General features: G+C 52.6%; 1 protein-coding gene across 1 annotated transcript in view; it reads right to left on the bottom strand.

Annotated features, from left to right (window-relative positions):
- The window catches only part of TBX5 (T-box transcription factor 5), a 37,866-nt gene extending 23,759 nt beyond the window's left edge, over positions 1-14,107 (bottom strand). Inside the window, exons 1-5 of the mRNA XM_068412745.1 lie at positions 13,946-14,107; positions 12,163-12,257; positions 9,494-9,613; positions 8,702-8,849; positions 6,321-6,473 (exon numbers count right to left, since the gene is read on the bottom strand). Coding sequence (XP_068268846.1) covers positions 6,321-6,473; positions 8,702-8,849; positions 9,494-9,613; positions 12,163-12,257; positions 13,946-14,092 — 663 coding nt within the window. The 5' untranslated portion in view covers positions 14,093-14,107. The remainder of the gene's footprint in view (positions 1-6,320; positions 6,474-8,701; positions 8,850-9,493; positions 9,614-12,162; positions 12,258-13,945) is intronic.
- Between the last annotated feature and the right edge of the window lie 266 nt (positions 14,108-14,373).

The raw sequence follows: 14,373 nt of genomic DNA, 5'->3' as shown, positions 1-14,373 counted from the left end.
AAACTGGTGTCAAAGTTCACTTCTGACCACTGATTTCTAAAGCTGCTGCAGACCCTTCCGAGACGAGAGCATTCCAGGGTGAAGCCTTCCACATTTACACTTTTCAGGGCCTGTCTGACCTAGGGGTTCATCTTCACTTTGACGGGAAGCGACAGTTCCCAATGAAATCTCGGCACCGCTCCTCTGCGCTCCTTTCTCTGGGCTAACTGACCACAAAGCACTTCTGCCGAGACATTTCCAACAGCATCTTTAGCTCCAGCATGATAAAATTTAGCTTTGCCTCTAGTTAGGTCGAGGAAAGATGTTTTCCTTTTTTGCTTTTTTGCGCAGCCATGTATTTATCTGGGTATGTGTGTCTACAGGCTCATGAATATTGTTATGGCCAGGGTCGAAACTACCACTTAGTATTACTTTTTGTCAAGCACTTGCCATAATAAGATTTTTTTTTTGAACTGCTTCTAACTTTACAAAACTTTGTTAGGGCTGAAATGTTCCACACTAGGTGTCTGCCCTGGGCTCCTTTTTATTTACTTATTTTACTGTCAACTGGTCCCAGGTTTTTTGAGCACTACAGCTAAGGGAAAACACACCACCCTGACCCTCTTGGGCTCTTCTGGAGGCTTTTCCGAAACTGTCCTAAAGGCTGTGCATTTTGGAAACGGGATTTCACATTCTGCAAGAGGAGGATCCTTAGTTTCTGAGCTCTCTTCTGGTGAAAATCTGCCCCACTCGGACAACTTAAAAGCCTGAGCCGGGAAAAAAAAAAGTCACCGTTCAGGTCACCCCATTTAGTGATGCAGAGGTTGGGACGATCCCCCCCAGCTGAGCATGCGTGAACCTCCCCATGCTGTGGGGACACGTGCTGTCCCTGCCCTGCAGGTGACCACGATCCTGCTCAGCGTGGTAGAGATTGGCCAGGACCATCCCTCCCACCCCTGCAGCCGGCTGTGCTGGGAGCAACTGGAAGGCTGGGCTTCAGGCTTGAAAGCACAGAGCCTTTTTCTTTTGGACTCTCATATACCCCAGGTGGAAACCAAGTCAACATGGAGGAGGAATCCAAACCAGAGCAAGGGGAAGGAAAGAAATAGATGAAGACAAGGTGCCTGCTGAGACTACGTACATCTGGCTGGGCCAGAGGAGCTGGATGGAGAGCTGGGACTCAAGAGCCTGAGGTAAAGGCCAGGGGAAGGGGGGGCTGCTGGCAAGGGGGAGAAGATGCTGAACCCAGAAGCCAGTGAAGGAAATGGGAGGGACTGAAAGCCAGTGGCTGGTCAGAGGTACTGGTGTGAGACAGAGGGGCTCATTGAGGAGGCTGCTGGCTGAACTGGGAGACAAGAACAGAGGATGAGAAGAGACAGATCTTGCACAGTGTTGGGTTGCGGGGGGAGGAGGTGCGTCAGGAGGCAGGAGTGAGGCTGGAGAGAGTCAGGGTGTCTTTGCAGAGCTTAGGAAGGGGGCCTGGATCGAGGACCAAAAGGGGCTGGGGGCTCAGGGCTGGCTGTCCTGGGGCTGGCAGGGAGGCAGGGACAAGACTGAGGACAAAGGGGCAGAGGGAGACAGGACTGGTTGAGACACAGGTTGTGGACACAAGACCTCTTGAAGGAAGCACTCTCACACTGAAGCCTGGAATAGGACTAAGCATTTGAGAGTAGTGATGTGAGGAGCCTAGGAGAGGATCAGTGAGAGGAGAAGACCTCACCGCAGTCCCCAAGTGACGGAGGGATGCACAGAAACCACCAGTCCTGGCGATGAAGAGGAGATACATGGTCTTACCTCGCTTAACCCCGGGGAGCCCTGCCTCTCTCAGCTCTTGGGGGACTTTGGAGAGGAGCCTGTCCTGAGTAAGGAGAGAGGTTGCCCCATCTTGCCATGGAGGTGGGAAGACACGAGGCTAATGGCCCCAGGCTGAGCAGGGAGATTTTGTGGGGCACATCCCTGCAGGGCTGCTTCAGGGGACTGGACTGGGTCTGGTCTCTGCACAGAGGCACTTTGTGGGATGCCAACCAGGCCACCATGCTGGTGGCCTCTACTGAAGTAGTGGAGGTGGCTACTTGCAACCAAAGCCAAGGAGAACTGAGCTCTCAGGGCAAAACATCCCGAGACCAAGGACCTGCCCACCTCCCACAGCAGCTATGCCTACGCTACCCTACAAGATGCCTCGCGGAGCAGCAAAAGGCCATGTGCTCGCAGGAGAGCAGCACAGGCAGCTCTCCAAAATTCAGCAGGACGGAGCACCAGTTGACTTGGCCAACTTAACAGCACTCTTTTAGTACGGGGGTCTTTCTGGGTGTGGGATGAACCTATACATTCAAAAAGCCCATGCAGCATCTTTCCCTGTGCCCACTGGCTATCTGGGAGCACATCAGATTAGTCTTCAGCCAGGCCCTTCACTGGTTCTCTGCATTGCTATGGTGCTGGTAGCATTTCTGGGTGCCTATAGCATCCCAGCTGGGGATGAAGTTTCCTTAAAAGAATTTGGGCTACCAAGAATGCTAAATAACTTAGAAAAAAAAAAAATCAGCATAAAACCGGATATCCTGAGGGGGGAAAACCAATATAAAGCCCAAGTCCAGCTAAGGGGGAAAGTAGGTTGTAAAAATTAATGAGAATAATTGTTGTGAATTCTTGCTTTTGAAAGAACCCTCGTGAGGGCAGAACCTTAATTATTTCTGTCTATTAGGGTTCATTTCCTGGTCCTAAGCAGAGAGCTCATACCTAATAAATACGAGCTAGTAACACAATGATTTAAGCCACAGCAAAACAGTACTTAACTGCAGGGGAAGTTAATATTTGGGAATCAACCTGATTGCAAGCACCCATTGTGTAAATGGCAAGGAAATGAAATGTGCATGTGACCTATTTTAACACCTCAATATTTCTGGGGTATTTTTTCAGGGTTGCAGAGAGGGGGGTGGTGGTCAACCGAGCTGCTGACAACCACACTGAAAACTTTACCAAAACTTTCTTCCCAGCTTAAGCCTCCTTTTGGGAAGTAGGGCTGGGGAGGGGGAGATCCCAGTGTGCTTAAATATCTTTTCAGGCTGCCTAAAATATCAGGGGAAATAAGCCCAAGCCCTACACTGGGATTGCAGCTGTGCTATTGAAATGAATTGACGGATCTGAAATCAGGCAGGTATTTCTATAAACTGTGTAAGCAGAGACTCAAATGCATTTGTGGGCAAGCCACGCAATTAATACTGTAATATAATTGACCTATAACATAGCTCTTGAAACCTAAAACACATGCACGTGTAGATTTGTTCATGTATATGTGTGTGTGTAAAATACATGGGTGTATAAAAACTATGTGTAAAATATGTTGGTGTGTACAAACTGTGTGAGATCGTGCAGGTAGGAAAGTTTGCATGAAGGATGCACTACAGGTGATGGGTGGAAGCGAGAGATGGCTGTAAATGGGAAAAAGTAGGTAGTTCACTGACAAAGAGACGTGGGGATGGACAGGCAGACCCTCCTTGGGGAGCTCAACACGGACAGACGCAGACGGGTGGGATTGCGATTGCTTATGGCAATGGGAAATGCAGTCTGCATTGCAACATGAAAACACGTTTTGCCAAGCAACATCTCAGCTGTGAAAGCTGAACTGGGGTTTCTGCCTGTGGAAAGGACCCCACTAGCCACTCGACGCAGCTGAAGGATGCCACCCCTTCTGCACAGCCAGCATCTGCAACAGCATCAGCTGCACGATGCCTCAGCCCCGGTGTTATTCTCCCTCTGCACTGGGGCAAGCTACGAATTTGTTTCCCTTCCCAGGAGGGAGATGCCATTTAGGGTAGATCACTCCCTGGTTTATTTTTATGGCTCTATCTTTCTCAGTTGGGTCTTTATCTTGGGGCTCCAGCCATTCTTTATTTGCTCCCCCAACGATTCAGTGAAGCAAGAAGAGAAAAGCGTGTGTCGGGGTGGGGGGGATGTAAGTGTGTGTGAAATGTGTAGCAGGGGGTGTAAAATGTGTAGTGGTGTCTGTGTGCGTGTGCATGTGTGCTGGGATGAGGGCGCGTGTGCGTCTGTAGGGGTTCACGCGTTTGTCAGGGCGTGTGTTTTGACAGAGACGGATACGCAGATGTCACTCCTTATCAACCAGATGTTGTTGATTTACAATCAGATATTCCTGCTCCTCCTAACGTGGCAGTTTTCCCAAACTACTGTGCTTACATGTTTCTGTTTTGCTTTTGGTTTATTTGCATGATAATTTTTTCTCTATAAAGCAGTCCTATTTTTCTTCAAAGGAAAGCTGTTAAAGTCAGGTCTATTTTCTCATAGGGAAATGCCTTGAAAGCGAGCAGTGTGTCCTGTTTTATTAACTCCCAGTTCTATTAATATTATATTCTTTCTCCGAATCCATCAAGCAGAAGTTAAACTTGATTTTTATAGCATCCACAGCGGAGTTATAATTTAAGGCATAATTTGGCGAAGACTCAATTTGGATTCAGTTTGCTTGTCCTGGTTGTGCCAACAGCTCCTATTTTAAAGGGCAGGGAAGTATTTTCTTTTCTCCCTAGTTACGGCGAAACACCCTTTCTTCTCCAGCCTCCCTCCCCTCTCTGCGTCTCCCTTGCCAACCGATGGATGGAGGAAACGCAATCATTTCGCACAGGTTTAGGGGCTCCCTACCTACATCTCCAGGAAAGCATCCAGGATTTATCTGGGGTATTAAATGACCTTTCTCCTTTTGAACAAACAAGCGCATGATTTCACTCCGTCAAGTGCAAAGGAACCATCCTACCTGCCCGTAAGTACCAGTAAAAACTTGTGGTAATCGTTTTCTATGTGATTTGGGGAGGAATTTGCTTTTTTTCTGGAGGAAAATTGGCTTTTCATGGGGATCTGCCCTAGAGAAGGGCTATCGGGGTCTGCGGGCAGTGATGAGGGGCAGCCAGTGAAAGGCATCGCTAAATACATCTGCTGAGAACTACCCCAGCCCTGAGCCTTCCTCTCCAGCCCTGCACCTTCCTCCTCCTCCTTCCTCGCTGGGTGGGGAAGCCCAAAAGCCGAGCAGGGGAAGGAGAGGGGGCAGCAGCCCTGCAGCGGGGTCCCCCCAGGTGGGCAGGTAGATGGGGGTGGCAGCAGGAACCCACGTGTGTCCATCTGGCAGCACCCCAAAAAAACCTTATTTTTTATATATATATATATATACTTTTTTTTTTTGCTTTGTTTTGCTTGGGCAGGCGGGGAGCTGATTTCAGGCACAGAGCCTCCCTTTCCTTCCAGGGCCTCCTCGCTGCCAACCCCGCAGCCCCTCACCGACCTCCCCGCAGGGCTGCCCGAGGGGCGGCCGGGGCAGGAGTTCTTGCCCAAACAACGGGCCGGAGCTCAGCCAGCCCGGGTTATCAGCGCCCCGAGAGCGGAGGGGAGCGCCCGGCTCCCTGCTCCAGATTACAAGGCTTTGACCGATGTGGGGAGCGGGGAGAAGATAAAGCCGACTTCCTCGGTTGGTCGTCTCCTCTCTGAGCAAACCATCCTGTTGAGCTAATTCCCCCTCGACTCACGCTAAGCCCTGTCTTTAGATGCTTTGTATGTGTCGCCAGCAATAACAGAGGGGATGGGATGGGTGTGCGGCGAGAGGGAAGGGGAAGAAGAAGGGGGGGAAAGAAGAAGAAGAAGGGGGGGAAAGAAGAAGAAGAAGGGGGGGAAAGAAGAAGAAGAAGGGGGGAAAGAAGAAGAAGAAGGGGGGAAAGAAGAAGAAGAAGGGGGGAAAGAAGAAGAAGAAGGGGGGGAAAGAAGAAGAAGGGGGGGAAAGAAGAAGAAGGGGGGGAAAGAAGAAGAAGAAGGGGGGAAAGAAAAGAAGAAGGGGGAAAAAGAAAAGAAGAAGGGGGAAAAAGAAAAGAAGAAGGGGGAAAGAAAAGAAGAAGGGGGAAAGAAAAGAAGAAGGGGGACAGAAAAGAAGAAGGGGGGACAGAAAAGAAGAAGGGGGGACAGAAAAGAAGAAGGGGGGACAGAAAAGAAGAAGGGGGGACAGAAAAGAAGAAGGGGGACAGAATGGGGGAAAGAAGAAGAAAAGAGGAAAGAAAAGTAGAAGTGGGAAAAAAGAAGGGAGGAAAGAATGGGGAAAGAAAAGAAGAGGGCAGGGAAAGAAAAGAAGAAGAGGGAAGGGAAAGAAAAGAAGAAGAGGGAAGGGAAAGAAGAAGGGGCAAGAAAATAAGGGGAAAAGAAAAGAAGGGGGAAATAAAAGAATGGGGAAAGCAAAGAAGAAGGGGTGGGGGGAGAAGGGGCAAGGGGAGCCGAGGCCCGCAGGAGGAGCAGCCGAGGAGTGAAGGAGCGCGGACGCGGTTCACGGGGCGGGGGCCGGCGCAGCCCCTCACCTTGTGGTTTTGGTAGGAGGTGACGGCGATGAAGGCGGTCTCCGGGAAGACGTGGGTGCAGAAGGCCGTGTTCTTGGAGCCGAAGCCGTTGTTCTCGTCCGCTTTCACGATGTGGAGCCGGGGCTGGTATTTGTGCATGGAGTTCAAGATGATCTGGGCAAGGGGAGAAGGAGAGGACACCCCGTGGGAATGGTGGGGACACAGCGCGGGGCACCCACCCCGCTGCCCGGGGACGGGAAGAGGAGGAAGAGGAGGAGAGGGGCACGCAGGTCTTCTCATCCCCTTCCCCAAATCTTCACCCTCTTCAGGGCTCCCCCAGAGGGCCTGATTTAGGTGCTGGGGTGGGGGGACATACCTCTCAAGAAAACCCCCTACCCTCCCCAGCCAAGGAGCCCATCAGGGCCGGGTAATGCTCTAAGGCGGCTCCTTACCTGTTGCCCCCTCCCCCCCCCCCGCCAGCCCTGAGCTGTGCTGCTGTTCCCCCCCAAACCCCTCGGGGGGGCCGGAGCTGCTCCCCCAACACATGTTGGCATCCTGAACCTGCGGCTAGTGGGGGGTCTCCACCTTTCCGGGTCCTCCACAGCCCCCAAAACCTCCCAGCTCACCACCCCGATGGCCTGGGCATCACAAGCCCCCTCCGCCCCAGGAGGGCAAAAAGGCAAGAAGGGGGGATGGAAGTGGAGGGCTGGAGGGATTTAGTCTGTGTCCCCCCCTCCAGCCACCCGCAGAGGATGAGAGAAGAGGGTGGCGGGGGTGGGGGGGACGCGCTGTGTTCAAGATAAAAAGCGGTCCCTGCTCGGTACCGGGTTAATCTCGGGGGAAGGTGGCGGGGGGGGGGGGGCGGCGGGGGACCGCTTGGTCACGATAATGACTGCGGGACCCTGGCGACAGCGAGACGCAGCGCGCCCCGCCGCCGCCTCCCCCGTCCCGGGGGTTTAAGCAAATTGCTTTGACATCCAGGAAAGTCGTAGACATCAACGGTGAACGATCTAATGGTTTTTAATTTCATTACAGCGACTCTAATTGAGAGTCTCCTGGCGCAGCTCCTCCTCTGAAGTCCCTTATTGTCCCCTCTGTGCCTTCGGTTTCTTTAGAGGGACTTTTCCCCAGAGCCGCCTGTTCGCAGCAGGGGATGCCTGGCCCCGTCCCCCCCGGGTCGGATCCCCCCGCCCCGGGACTGCTCCCCAAAACCAGCCCGGGAGGTGGGAGAGGTCCCCCCGGCTGCGCTGCTGTGGAGTCCCCGCTGTCCCTTCCCTCTTCCCGGGGCAGTGGGAAAGGACCTGATCCCCGCTTTGCCCCCAGCTCAAGGTAAAAATAAAATAAAATAAAAATTATATTAAAAAAAAAACCACACAAAAAAAAACACAAAAGGAAACCCACCCCCCAATTGGAGGGGGAAAGAAGCGCTCCTAAAAAGATGCTCAGCTTTGGGGTGGGCTGGGGGCTCGTCTGGCCGCTCAGCTCTGCACCCCCCCCCCTTCTTAGCGACCACGTGGGCAGGGATTTAATAGCACAAGATTTATCATTAAAAAGCGAAGGAAAAAAAGAAAAAGGAACTTGGGAAAAAAATGGGACTGAAGTGTTGAAATGAAACTGGAGAAAAATACGCTCTTGGAAAGGGATGGCGGGATCTGGATTCGCATACCCGCTTAAGTAATTATATATAATTTTTTATAGATATATATATTATTCATACATGCGCATATTTGCTCAGAGGAACACGCATCTTTGGGGACCTTCGAAGGAGGGCTGTTTCTGGCTGCAGAATTCACACAAGCTTTCACGGCCCCACGAGTCTGGCAAAGACCTTTTTATGTCCAAGAAGCTCTAGCGGGATTTCAAATTTTTTTATTATTATTATCTTTAATTACTGTTGCTTTTTTTTTTTTTTTTGGATCGAGGGATCCACATGGTTTTAGGTCCTATTTCTTCGAGTAATTGGGCTTGATTGATTTTACCTGTTAGCCAAATTCACGGAGGCCACGAGCAGATTTTAAGAGTCCCCAAGAGATTAAAACCAGGTAGCTAAATACTCAGTTAAGCCAGGCGTGTTTCTCCCACTAGCGGACTCCAGGCCCCGGGGGTCTGTAATCAATTCCCACGCAGTGCTGCGAAATAGCCCATTTTTAAGGTTTATGCTTATATTTTTAGGAGGGGTCCTTCATTTGGGTTCATCCCACCCTCTCAGGGAAGAAGATAACACCCCACCAACACAACAGATTTGGGGATGGGTGACATTGCCATGACCTTGGTGGTGCTGGCAGTGGTGGGAGGGACCACGCGTGGGTGCGGGACACGCCGTGGGAGAGGGCTGTGAGCACGCGTGGGGCCCCCGGCAGCCCTCCGTGGGCACGGTGCCTGTCTCCAGTCCCGGTACTTACATGTCCGAAGGGGTCGAGGTGGTTGTTGGTGAGTTTGAGCTTCTGGAAGGAAACCAGCTGCCTCATCCAGTGGGCACCGGTGGCCGGGGAGTCGGGGTGCACGTACAGCCGCCCGGGCATGGCCGGCTCTGCCTTCCCCGTCACCGACCTGCGTGGGGACACAGGCACTGAGCTCCGGGCGAGGGGGGCTCCTGCTCCCCATCCATCCCCTCCCGGGGGCTGCCTCCCACTCAGGTATCCCCGTACGCGGAGGCAGCGCGGTGCCGGACGGTCACGCCGTGCTTGGGGAGAAAAGGCATTTCCAAACACAGCTCGGGGAATTAATTGAGCACGTTGGCACCTTTCCCGTCGGAGATGGCTCTGCTGTTTCCCCGTTTAACCCCATCCTTCCCCCTCTCCCTAATTACCAGCACCCAGGCCAGGAGCACAGGACGGACCGTGTACCAATCCTTAAAGATTTTCCTGCCCGGAGATATGCCCTTCCTTAATATAATTAAACTATCAGCTGCACAATAGCCAATAATCTCATCGTCAAACAGGATTACAGTTATCGTTAGCTAATTGCGACAGACTTTTTCTCCTTTTTTTGGCGCATTTCTCTCCCAAGGACTGCGGGAGCATCCCGGGAGGCTCAGGGGAAGCCCCTGCAGCCCAATACCTCGCTTTTGTAGGGGAAAAAGAAGGGTGAGCCGCTGATTCAAGGGTATCCCCCAACCTGTGCTGCCCAGGTTTGGCCAGCCCAGAAAGCCCGACACAGAATTGTCCCCCGACTTTCCCCCCACGCGTGCGTACCATTTATTATCTGCAAATTTGTATCTGTGGTCATCCGCTGGTACAATATCCATCAACAGTATGTACTTAGTTTTTGGATTAAGTCCAGTGACCTTCACTTTGTAACTGGGGAACATACGCCTATAAAATAAAAAAAGTAAGTATAAAAGCAGAGAAGGGAAAGTTTTCCAAGGTGGTTTCGTGTTTGGGAGAAGGAGACGGGGGGGGGGGAGGATCATTTAACAAAAGGGAAATGCCACACTCTCAGGTGGACCTGCCTTAAAGACTGGGGCAGAGAGGGGTGCACCCTTCCCCCGGGGTGGGGGAGATGTTTGGGTGCCGTTGGGGACCGCATCGGGTCCTGGCTGAGGCGGAACAGGCAACTTATCAAAGCAGAATCGTAATTACGAGGCTGGCGAGTTTATTTGTTCACCTACTCGTATGCCTGCTCGTCTATTCGTATTTTCCTTAATTATTTGTTTCGCCAAGATTTCGACTCTCCCTTCTTTGAACAAATCTGATTGTGGGAACTTTTGGAAGCAAGTTACTTCCCTTTATACATAAACGGCTGGAACAGAAGTGGAGATTTGCCAAAAAAAAAAAAGAAAAAAAAGAAAAAATATATCTATAAATATATATATTAAATACGTATATTTCAACCAGCTCTATGTGTATCGACTCTTCTATGTGCAGATATGAAAAAACCCACCCGACAAGCACTCAGGTGGGACATCAAATCTGTGTGCAGCTGTACAGAGCCAGCAGCAAATGCACCTGACAAAGGCTTGGAAACACTCGGATACACACTGAAGACAGGGGCTTTTCGAAATATTTTCCATTACTGCAAGGCAGGGACTTAAAACACTGATGTTTTTTTAGTTGGAGCTTTCCAAATATTTAAAAATAAAGCCCAGGAAAATGTATCCCTGGACTTAAAACACACATAAACAAAAACCCCACACCTCTAAAAATACTGCACTCTTCTCCGAGGCTCGGGCTCTTATCTCTGCGATAGGGCATCTGGGCTGGGGTTTAATTCAGTTGTAAAAAGCTGAAGGGGAAAAAAAAATACCAACGAAGAAAGCGGGGATTTAGCTTTAAGGTTTTAAGGGAGAAGAAACCAAATTCCACCTGAAGAATGATCTGTAACTCCATCGAAAACACCTGACCAACAAGAACACGGACTTCTCCAACAATAAACACGGGGAATTATATAAATAAGGAAACCTATCCCCTATCTCCCTTAAAGCCCCTGCACTGTAAATGTCTATTTTATTGCTCTCCAGATGAGCTTTCTGTCCACTGCGATATTTGTTTGAAATTTCTGCAAGGTGGTTTATGTCTTCCCTCCGTAAGCTGCCTTTTTTTTTTTTTTCTCTCTCTTTCCTGTGAACTCGGGTTTTTCGGGAGGTCCCTCCGCTCCCCCAGCCCCCGTGTCCCGGCACCGGGCTCAGCAGGACCCCGGACCCCAACATCCCCCCCTCCTCTTTGTACCACGACCCCTTGGGCACAAGACCCTTCTTTAAACCCAGTTTTTTCAGCAGCAGCGAGGTTCAAGGAGAAGCCGAGCCGTGAGGCAGATCTATTCCCTAAAACTTTATACAACCAGCTCGATATTTTTTTTCCCCCTCCCTCTTCAGGCAAATTTTGGAAGACCACAACAAATGCCAGATGACAGAGCAAAATGAAAGTTTGGCTCCGCATTGTTTATTGTGCCCTCACAATCTAAAGCTACTACTCTGTCTACGCGTGGAGGGGTTTTTCTCCCCTTCCTTCCAGTATTTTCATTTAAAATCACAACGAAAAGAGCCTCCTTCGGGCTGCCCCCAGTTTGCTGATGGGACTGGAGAGACTGTTTTACTGGGTCTCGCTGCCTTAGCCACTCTTCAATTTAACAGTCCTCCAACGTATTAACATTAAAGATAACGTTAAATCGCCTCAAACACACTCAAATATACACTCGTACGCAGAAAAATATCTACGGAGCAGGTTTACTAAGCTGGTGATGGAACCGATTACGCGCAGTCCCAATAAAGTTGGATTTGCAAGGCTGTATATTTTTTCTACACACCCACGCAGACAAACACACACATATAGAAATGTATATCTGGGCGCAGTTAGATCCGCATGCTATTTATTTGCGGACACATCTATCCATGCATCTAAACAGCTTTGCTCTCAGTATATAAACAGTAGCTTAAGACCGCATATACTTTTAAATGGGGTGGCGTAGGTGTTCTGGGTATATTAGCAAAATAAATATGAAACTTATGGAAACAGCATCAGGCATTGCAAAATCGCGGAAGGGCCGAGCTGCTCCTTTAATTAAAAATAATAATAATAATAATAATAATAATAATAATAACGAAATCGCCCGGCGAACTGCTCTAAACCAGGTTAGCTTTTGGCCAAGTGGTTGCAACTGGAAAACTTCCAAAGGCCTGAAATTAGGATTAACGATCCAACTGTTCTGGTTAAGAAAGAAGCCAGAAGAAACAATTTCTTCGGAATATATCCTCGCGGGGAGGGCTCTCCGCACAGCCGGGGCATCGCCGGGCAGGGCTCTGCGGGCGCTCCCGGGGCCGTGGTGCCCCCCATAAGCAATTCCCCCCACCCCAAACCCGAACAAACGAAAGCAGATTCAGCCATGCAGACACGCAGGGGAAGGCGGGGGGCTCCCCGCCTCTTACCTCCCGGCCTTTGTTATGATCATCTCCGTCCCCACTTCGTGAAATTTCAGCCACAGCTCCCGTTCGTGCAAAAACACTTTTATCCCCTCCATGCCCTGCGAGGGAGGAAGGTACAAACCGTCAGCCCGGAGCGGTGCGAGGAGAGCCCCGTCCCCCTCCCTCCGGGGGCAGCCGGGCCCCGCACGGCCCCTGCGGGGAGCTCGGAGGGAAAAGGCCGGGCGACGGGGGCCGGAGTTCAGGGCATTCCCAGGAAAATCCGGCCGCAAAGCCGGGGGAAAATGGGATTTCAGGCCGGAGCCCGGTGATGCTGGTCAAAGGGAGGGCCTGGGGCAGGACCCTGCGGGCCCCGGTGCTCCCAGGGAGGGGAGGGAAGGGCAGGGAGCTCTCGGAGCCGGCTCCAGCTCGCACCCTCCGAGCCCAGCAACACCCCAGCGCTTCGGCCCAGCTGCTCTCCGAGCCAGCCGGAGGAGATTTACACCCCTCCGATGAGTGATTTACACCCGCCGGCTCCGCTTCTGCAGGCTGGAGCGGCGTGGGGTGTCACCTCTGCTCCCCTCGCCCGCTCATTTCATTCGCCCCCCAGCCCACACGGGCTGCTGGCAGCGGGGCCCTGCGAGCCCCACGCTTGGTACTGCCGGTGCCACCGTGGGGACAACACATCCCCCCGCCGTGGGGTAGGAAGCACAGGGGACACCCCCCCTCAAGCCAAGCACATATTCCCCACCCCGAAAACAGAGCCATTGAGCGTCGCTGAACGCTTCGGGGATCGGTTGCCAAATGCACCCGGTGGTCCCGAGCCTCAGGGCAAGCCCGGTACCGGCACCCGTGCCCGTACCCCCGCGGGGGTTTACCTGCCAGGGGACAAGCGGGGCTCTCCGGAGGGGCTCCGCAGCCGCTGCAGGCGAGGCGATCTCGGTGGAAAAGCCCCTCTTCCCCAAACCCCCCCTTCCCCGCCCTGCTGCAGCCGGGCTGCTCGGAGCCGGCCGGGGCCGAGCGCCGGGGAAGGGCTCCCAGCACCGCCCGGCCCGGGCGGGGAAGGAGAAGCCGAGGGGTGGCCTGGCCCGCTGCCGCCCCAGCCTGCTCTCCCCGGCGGCTGCGGCCGGTAGGTCTCGCGTGGGAGCCCACGCGTGTCCCAGCAACGCGGGGTGAGGGCTGATGGAGGGCGGCACCCCCGGGTGTGCCCTGCCCCGGGGTGTGCCTGAACCCCGGGTCGCTGCGGGGGTGCCCACGCGTGACACCTCCCTGCTGCCCTCAGGGCCCTTTGCGTGGGTGCGGGTAGAGCTGTGTGTGCACGAGTGTGGCTGTACCTGCGTGTGCGTGTGTACGCCCGGGTGTACAAGGGGCACACATATATGTTTATGCCTATACAAAACACGCACGGGCGTTCCTAAGTCCATAGTAAACATATACACGCACACGTAGCTGCGTGTGCGTTCGCGTGTGCATTTGCACACTCACGCATGGGAGCCTGTGGGTGTGCGTCTGCTGCTGCGTGAGCGGGTGCCTCGCTGGTGTTTTGTGTGCTGTTCCTTGCGTGCCCCTCCACGCACCCCAACATTCACTTCCCCACACATTTAGCACTGGAACACGACCCCAAATACCACTAAAGCAGGATGAGGCCCACGGCTCTGACCATCAGGTGAGACTTTTAATTCCCGTGGGGCCTAAAACGACTCGGAGCAGGAGCAGCCACCCAGCTGAGCTGGTATTTGGGGGGAAAAACGCAGAGAAAAGGGAAAAATAAAGAGCGAGAGGGGAGAGAAAGAGGAGCGTGGGTCCTTACCTGCTGGGTGAAGGCTGCCTGGGGCGAGGTGGGGGACTTGCTGGTGGCCCCCAGCTGAGTGTCCTGCTTGGCTTCAGCCTGGAGCTCTTTGGCCTCTGAGTCAGCCGGCGTGGTCGGGAGCCCAAAGCCTTCCTCGCTATCCGCCATGTTACGAGCTTCCTTCGCTGAATCCCCCACTGCAGGCACACATCGCGGAGAGAGCAGAGATAAGAGACGCATAAGTCAATGCTGACGTTTAATAATATATATATAAATATATATGTACAGATGCAGAGGAGAAGGAGCCGCAGCGCTAGGCAGGGCTGCCCGACAAACCCGCGCTGCCCGCAACTCACTTCCAGCTGCCCGGGGAGGGAACAAGGCCCTTTAACTTTGGGAGAGGGAGAAATAAAGACTTTTATTTATTATCGCAGCCCGCAAGGGATGAT

The sequence above is a fragment of the Nyctibius grandis genome, chromosome 14, assembly GCF_013368605.1.
Source record: "Nyctibius grandis isolate bNycGra1 chromosome 14, bNycGra1.pri, whole genome shotgun sequence".
Taxonomy (NCBI): Eukaryota; Metazoa; Chordata; class Aves; order Nyctibiiformes; family Nyctibiidae; genus Nyctibius; species Nyctibius grandis.
This window is presented reverse-complemented; position numbering and strand designations above follow the sequence as displayed.